The sequence below is a fragment of the Triticum aestivum genome, chromosome 1B, assembly GCF_018294505.1.
Source record: "Triticum aestivum cultivar Chinese Spring chromosome 1B, IWGSC CS RefSeq v2.1, whole genome shotgun sequence".
NCBI classification, from domain to species: Eukaryota; Viridiplantae; Streptophyta; class Magnoliopsida; order Poales; family Poaceae; genus Triticum; species Triticum aestivum.
In genome coordinates this window covers 498,426,580-498,434,429 of record NC_057795.1, presented here as the reverse complement: position 1 = coordinate 498,434,429, position 7,850 = coordinate 498,426,580, and the positions used below count along the sequence as shown (strand labels likewise).

At 52.0% G+C, this 7,850-nt stretch overlaps 2 protein-coding genes across 2 annotated transcripts; both read right to left on the bottom strand.

Moving 5' to 3' along the window:
* Positions 1-2,198: 2,198 nt before the first annotated feature.
* Positions 2,199-3,888, bottom strand: LOC123134818 (soluble inorganic pyrophosphatase). Its single transcript, XM_044553991.1, has 7 exons — positions 3,640-3,888; positions 3,425-3,519; positions 3,233-3,340; positions 3,022-3,087; positions 2,786-2,906; positions 2,606-2,687; positions 2,199-2,495 (listed from the first exon to the last, which is right to left on the bottom strand). The coding sequence occupies exons 1-7, from the start codon at positions 3,872-3,874 to the stop codon at positions 2,453-2,455; spliced, it is 750 nt and encodes a 249-aa protein (XP_044409926.1). The 5' UTR covers positions 3,875-3,888; the 3' UTR covers positions 2,199-2,452.
* A 573-nt stretch (positions 3,889-4,461) lies between these two features.
* On the bottom strand, positions 4,462-7,850 carry LOC123134847 (sm-like protein LSM3A). Its single transcript, XM_044554010.1, has 3 exons — positions 7,634-7,850; positions 5,726-5,821; positions 4,462-4,794 (listed from the first exon to the last, which is right to left on the bottom strand). Exons 1-3 carry the CDS (start codon positions 7,748-7,750, stop codon positions 4,714-4,716), a joined length of 294 nt encoding a protein of 97 aa, XP_044409945.1. The 5' UTR covers positions 7,751-7,850; the 3' UTR covers positions 4,462-4,713.

Here is a 7,850-nt window from a genome sequence, read left to right as displayed (position 1 = left end):
GCGAACAAGTCAAACAATAAAGTGAGGGGACATCTCCATGCCTCGAGCCTTTATGAGTTGTAAAATAAGGACCAATGTTATCATTTACCTTAACCCCTACATGACCTCCTCTCATGCTATACATGATCCAATCACACCATTTATTAGGTAAACCTTTACGTTCCTACATTTGATAGACAAAAGGCCACATTAATCTTATCATCATGCTGAACAAAGGAGTCCCCCGCGCTAGGTTTCCCTCCCCGCGCCGCCACCCGCGAGGCGGCCGGCGAGGGCCCCCAGATCCGCTCGCCGCGCACCCCCCCTCCTCCTCCCTCCTCCCTCGCCGCCGCCAGGGGGCGCGGCCGGGCGAAGCCCGACCGGCGCCGGCGGCGGCGGGGCCTGGTCTTCCCCCGGCGCGACGGGGCGGCGCGGGCCGCTCCTTCGGGTGCGGGCGCGGTGCAGGCGCGGGCACCGCGGCGTGGCGGCGCGCTCCTCCTGGCGGGCGTGGCGCGGCGTGGCCGGCTGCGCGGTGGTGTGCGCCTCGCCGGGGCGGCCGTTCCGTCCGGCAGGCGGCGCGGGCTGCGGGCGGCGTGGGCGGCGGCTGGGGTCCGGCTTCGGGCCCCGGCGACCGCGTTGGTTCCCTCCGTCGCGGGCGTGCGGTGGTGGTGCGGCTCGGCCGGTGGCGGTCCGGCGACCTGGTGGTGGTGGCCGGCGGCGCACGTGGTGGTGGTGCTTCCACTTGGCGGCTCTCTGTGCGGGGAGGCAGGGGAGCGGCTTGGACAGGGGCGGCGGCGTCGACGGCGTGCCGGCTGCAGCGCGAAGGCGGGAACTTTACGGGCCTCGGAGATCCCGGCCGGGCCTGTGCGGCCACGGGCCTGGTATGTTCCTGCTATTGCGTCCGGTCAGCTACCGTCGAGACGGTGGAGGTGGGGCCCTCCCGCGTGCCGACGGTGCTGCTGCCCTAGTCCCGGCTCCTCTCCTTCTTTGTGCGGACCATGCTTCACGGTGCCGTGGGGAGACGGCATGAGAAGCTTCGTGACCGGGTTGGCGCAGGGTGAGGGTCTGTTTGGTGGCGAGCTCTGGAGTGCCTGAGGTGGTGGTTGGGATCGGGAGAAATCTCTGTTGGCTTGGCCGACACTGACGCGGTGGCGCTTGTGGGTACCGCCTGACCTTCCTGAAGGGCGTCGGGGCTACCCTTCCTCTCTCCTCACAGCGTACCGGGGGAAACCCTTGGCAGCAGCGTCGTCATCGTCGCGGTCCTTCTTGGAGGTGTTGATTGGTACCGGCACTTCGGAAGCTCGGAGCTTGGTGGGCGATCTCCGGTGGGCGCAGCGGCCTCGAGGCTTCTTCGTTTTTTGTCGATCCGCCGTTGTTGGCATTAGTTTCTTTTGTATTTTCTCTTTCTTTCCTTTTGGGCGTGACTGTGCTGCTTCCGCCCCAGCACCTATCGTTGGATGTTCGGTTGGTTGCTTTGTATACAAAGCGGGGGGAAACCCTTTTTCGGAATCTTATCATCATCTTTGCAAAATCAACCTTAAACAAAAGGGCATTTTGTTTCCAATGATGGATAGAATTTAAAGCTTCATGTAGAACAAGTGAACAACCACACCTTCCATGATATATCTTCCTTTCAGAAAACCAGTCTGAGTTTGTGAGATGATAGGGCTCACCACTTTGCTAAGACTATTCATCGACACTTTAGTAATTATTTTAAAACTCACACTCAGTAAACAAATAGGTCTAAACTTCTCATTTTGTTTAGCATCCAGTCTACAAGTACATGATGTTGCAGAAGATGACCTGGATGGCCACATGTCCTCTTAGGAAACTAGGCAGCATTAGCATTGGTACGACTCCAAATGGAATGAGGGACACGCAATGTCCGGAATTAAAAAGATGGGGTCAACTTATTCAATTTTGAAGTTTGCAGACCAAAAATAATCAATCTGACAAGGGGTGAAAAAACACGTATGTCATATATCAATGTTACAAATTGTTATATTATTGTTCGTTTAGTAAGAACTGAAGATGATACACAGGCCAATTCACAAGGTCTTCAATACAAATTTGAGATAGGTAGTACTGCAGTATCTCAGATATCAATGTGTCAAATTGTTATATTATTGTTCCTTCAGTAAGAACTGAAGATACACGAGCCAAACCACAAGGTCTAAAATACAAATTTGAGATATGGCATTACCACAGTATCTCAGATATCAATATGAAAATTGTTATATTATTGTCCATTCAGTAAGAACTGAAGATAATACACGAGGCAAACCACAAGGTCTCGAATACAAATTTGAGATACATAGTACCACAGCGATGGGAAAATATGGCTAATACAATGCAAGAATGTAGAAATACAGACTCGCTTGGTTGTTCATCAGATCCCAAATGTTCTGAGGGGATCTTCTTTGCTTCCCATCATAGGAGGAAGGGCAAAGGAAAAATGGTAATAGTACACACTCTACCGCCTTAGGCTGTGCATAATGTATTCCCCGTACAGATCCCTGAAAAAGAATCAAAGCAATTTTTGTCAACATAAATCGACGCCTTGGAGCCTCGAGGACTCTCTGTCTTTAACTAGAGGATCATATCCTCCAAAATGATGAGAGCTTACATGGAGTGTTGGATGGCAGCACGAGCATCATCGGCGGGGAGGAAGTCGTTGACAGCGACCTCCTTGTTCTCATTCTTCTTGTCTGAAAGATTTGATCAGCCAAGAATCAGGCACTTGAAGTCTGAAGATACATGAAAAGGTTGTGGAAATGCGAGATGAGGCAGGCAATGGTATGCGTACAATCTTCGAAGAAGCGGCGGATCTCCTGGAGGCGATGAGGAGAGAGCTCGCTGAGATGGTTCAGGTTGTGGTACTCGGGGTCGTCGGCGCAGACGGCTATGATCTTGTCATCCTTCTCTCCCTGTTCAAGAAAAAGAAACAGAGAGTATGATATAAATATAAGCTTGATGCCAAAATGGTGGGTGGAAAGTTGACTTGTACACTTGGACAGAGATGAGGGGATTGGTTTAGCGTGCCTGGTCGATCATAGGCATGAGGCCGATGGCCCTGGCCCGGAGGAAGGTGCCGGGGAGGACCGGTTCCTGGTTTGAAATGAAATGAAATAATTAACAGGCAGTCGTCAGAAAAGGAACGGTGGGTAATGCAGACGGTGATGTATTGACAGGATTGTTAATTTGCACTTGTGAGAACCGGAGCATGATTGGAGTGTTGAATCGATTCATTTACCTGCATGAGGACGAGGACATCGATGGGGTCGTTATCCTCGCAGAGGGTGCGTGGGACGAAGCCGTAGTTGTGAGGGTACACCACGGACGAGTAGAGGATCCGGTCAACCTGGCAGGCAGATGATGATCTCGGCGAGTCAGGAACACATTCATGCCCATGCCAATGCAAATTAACAGGGGAAAAGTTTCGGACCTTGATCATCCCGGTCTTCTTGTCGAGCTCGTACTTGACCTTGCTCCCCTTGGTGATCTCCACCACCACGTTGAACACCGCCGGAGCGCCGGGGCCTGCACCAGCCAATTCGCGCAAGGGATCAACCAATCAGCACGCGTTCCGCGTGAGCAACCAACCAACCAACAGCTCCGGCCGGGCGGGCGGATCTGAGACGAAATGGGGAAGGGGCTCACCGATCTCGAGGTCGTGCCACGGGTGGGCGGCGACGGACCTCCGGGAGAGGGAGGAGAGGATCCGCTCGTTGAGCCGCGGCGTCTGCCTCTTGGGCTCCGCCGCGGCCTTGTCGCCGGCGGCCTTGTCCTGGCTCATCTTCGGTCGAAGGAGGTCGCTGCTTAATCTGCTGCGTGTGCTGGATCGTTGCGCGGCTCCGAGGACGGGATGCCGAAACGTCCGCGGCTCGGCGTGCATATATAGGGGAGAGAGGGCAGTTGGCGGGGCGGGGGGACGAGCGGTGAACGCGTCGTCGTCGAATGCATGCGGTGTCGTGCCGTGCCGTGCCGTGCCGGTGCGAAGCTTCGGCCCCGCATCCAGACCGATCACACCAACACCGTCAACAGAAATCATAAACACAGTATAAACAAACTGGGCAACTGGGCTGGGCAGAACCCCTGCACATGCGCAACGTGCATGGATCAAAGCATCCAGTCACTCACAACGCACTAGGCGCCATCGTTCGTACGTAAATAAATGAATAAAAGCTGCCACTGGCACGATGCTGTGGTCAAATTTAAATTATTTTTCCTCGTGATGGGGGGCACACGCCACCATGTTCATGGACGTGCCGTGATCATCGTGTCAACTTTGGGCGGTCTCGCCCGGCTGGACGGAGTGACCCACCCACCACACACCGGTTTGTCCCGCGAATTGATTTATTTTCATTTCGCATCGAAGCACAAATCAGCTCACCGTGAACCGCCTGTGGACTGCGAACGCCCAGTGAATGTTGATACTCCCCGCTGTACTAGATAACAGTCAGAGGTGTTGGGAGAGGATGATTAACTCAAGCTTCCCTCCACTATGGTGATTGTGGTCTAACAATGGACGAACAGGCGCCGGATTCAGATCGATCTACATAACACAAGTCGAGTTCAGTGTTTTTTTTTTGTTCTTTGTATCAGGATACATGGATGATTAACTCAAGCTATGCGGTGTCTCGCGAGTCCAGGAAATTATGAATAAGCCGATGCATGTCATCCCGATAGCGCTGCTGCCAATGCCCATTGAATGGTAGTTGTTCCGCCCTGACTTCAGACGGTCCGCAAGGGCGGCGAAACCAGTATCACGCCATCTCCTCGGACAAAAAGGTAGGGGATGGTGCGCTTGCTGGTCTGGAATCATTGGAATAGCAAATACATTAGTAAATCTATCACACGTCAGCAGCCAGGTAGTAAATCTATCACACAACACTAGCCGGAAGAACCTGACAGCATTTTGTATCGTTTTATCAATCAAATTACCACAAACAACAGCCACACAGATTTTTAACAAGTTGACGAAATGAGGAAAACAAGAAATCGGGTTTAACAGAAGAAATTGTAGTAAAATAGAATGAATTATTGTATAAACTGTAAAGTAACCACAATCGGGTTTAAGGCTGGTCATAGTGGGAGTAACTTAGCTAGTAACATAGCGTTCTTCGAGAAAATTCTGCTTATGTGGCAAGTAATTAATGAGAGGTGGTAACATAATATGTTACTGTAACATAGCGTTTTCCAAGACAAAATGAGTCTATGAGCTAGTAAATGAAGCCATCTATGATACTACTATTATGTTACTTTGCATTATGAAGGTAGTAACTTAGACTAGTGTCATATGCATGACACTAGTCTATGTTACTCCCCACTATGACCAGCCTAACAAGTTTCAGTAAGTAAGTTCAAAAACCCTGGCTGCAATAACTGTATACGAAAAACAATGGTGCTATGATTATCCAATATAACAAGCATTGCCAGAAATACAAGCGGTTAAGATGGCACATTTATAAACACAGAGCATTGTAATAGTGCACCTCCCAAATTACATATGAGTGAGGAACTGAGGATTGTGTGAGCCATGGCTTCATGTTAAACAGTATGATGGTCAAGTGCCAAACCCTCACTCCAAAGGGGGCTATACACATCTTTTAACACAAACTAGATAAACATATTGGAATAACTAATGGTTTCAATTTGAAAAAAAACGAGTAATCGACAGTCCGAATTTGAACAGACTGACATCAGCATGGAGTGCACAATTTTTGAGGAACGAGAAATTACTTACACGAACAATCTCCTCGTAAGTCTCATCATCAATTTCAATGGAAGTCACTATCTCTTCTACATCTCCAAGTATCATATTGAGATGTTGATCATACGCCTGGATCAAAGGAAGAATAAAGGGAGCTTAGAAACAGAGAATCTCAAATTTCCCAACTGTTAGTACAACTGAATAACAGTGCATAAATACAGCATGACCCATAGGCAGCACCATACAACCCACATAATTTGCTTAGAAGTATACAATTGTGATGAATCAGTGAAATGATCATAATGCCCAACGGGCAATAAGTTATAACCTCTTAAGCAACCCAAAGTCTTACGTTGAAATACCGAGATGACTTTGCCATTACGATCCTACATATTTCTATGAACTCAAAATTAAAATACTACTCCCTCCGTCCGGAAATACTTGTCGGGGAAATGGATGTATCTAGACGTATTTTAGTTCTAGATACATCCATTTTCGCGACAAGTAATTCCGGACGGAGGGAGTACATTGCAATACATCTGATTCCACTACTCGAGAAAACTTTCAAATCAGCATGTTAAGCTTTATCTACAGCAAGCAGTTATTCACTTATTGATGATGTCTATAATGAAAGCCTCTATTCGCATTCATATTCAATAGAAGGGGAAAGGGACAAATCATATGAGGCCCTACACAGATCAATTCGGGTTCTGATGCCTTAGAGCAACTCCAGCTGCGCCCCCAACAGCCCCCTCTCCCCCCAAGGCGATTTGTTTGAGCCAGCGCCGCCGGCAACCACGAGGCATGGGCGGCGTACTTCGGACGCCATCAGGCGGCGCGGTTGGCCTCCACCAATAACGCTCCTCTGGTGCGGGGCACCAAGAACAGCGACGGCCGCCGCCTGCGGTGGGGCACCCCCGGCCACACGCTCCATGCCGTCCTCCGGCACCTCGAGGGCGGCAACGCGCCGCCGTTGAGGAGGACCGGCTCCTCCCGCTCCTCCTCGCACTCCTCTGGGTCGCCGGCGCTCTTCAGCGTTAAGGCCGAGCCAGCAGAGACGCCGCTCGGCCGGCGCACCCGCAGCGCCGGCATCGTCATCAACGACGGCCGGCGCGCCTCCTCCTCCTCGGCTCCCCCCCGCCTCGTCAAGCCGAAGACGGAGCCAGGGCTCGCCGCCGTGAAGACGGAGCCAGGTCTCGCCGGCGTCAAGACGGAGCCGGGGCTCGACGACGCGGCGGCCATGAAGTGGGCGCGGGAGGACTGGGCGCGGCTAGAGTTGGAGCGCCAGCGCCGCGCCCTAGAGGAGATCGCCGCTCGGCGCCGGGGCCGCGACAAGGGAGGCGTCGTCGTTCTCGACAACAACAATGACGACGCGCTGCCGACGGTCCACAGGCGACCCCGGGCAGGGGTCCAGCAGTGGCGTCCGCATGAAGGAGGAGAAGGACGACGACGACGGCAGCAACGACGGCGACTAGGCCGTGTTCAGCGAGTTCTTCGGCCTGTAGTCGCGACCTTGTTTTTTTCTTAAAGTAAATTTTAAATTTGCTATGTAAAACTGCTTTAAGTCGCCGATGTTTATGTCCTGCTTGCCGAATTTTAGCCAAATTTATTTTTAAAAAGTTTGAAATAGGCGTCTGGGGGCGACCCTGGGGGCGGCGTTTGGACCCCGATCGGCCCCAGGCCGATTTTAGCGCCGATTCGCCCCCAGGCGGCGATTTTTCGAGCCGCCTGGGGGGCCAAACGGCTGGGGTTGCTCTTACAGTTCAACCATAAGTAAACGAAGCTCAGTTTACACACCACAACTCGTTTCTCCAGGCAATAATATCAGTTGTTAAATTGCGTAAGCCAGCCCAAACACATACTGGAGACATAAACAAGAGCACTGATGCGACCAAACCCAGATCGACAGCAGAAATTACGAAGAGGGGCGAGGAAACATACATGGAGCTTGCCGCGGAGCTCGCGGTCGGAGCGGAGCTTGACGTAGATGCGCTCGTCGAGGCTGAGCCGTATGAGATCCAGCGGCTCCTTCACCGCCACATCCTCCTCCGACGCCATCGCCGCCGGCTGCTACTCCCTTCCGCTGCTCGCTCCCCAAACCCTAGCTTCTGAATCGAGCTGCTTCACTTCCGCGGCGTTCTTTTTTTTTCTTCCTTGT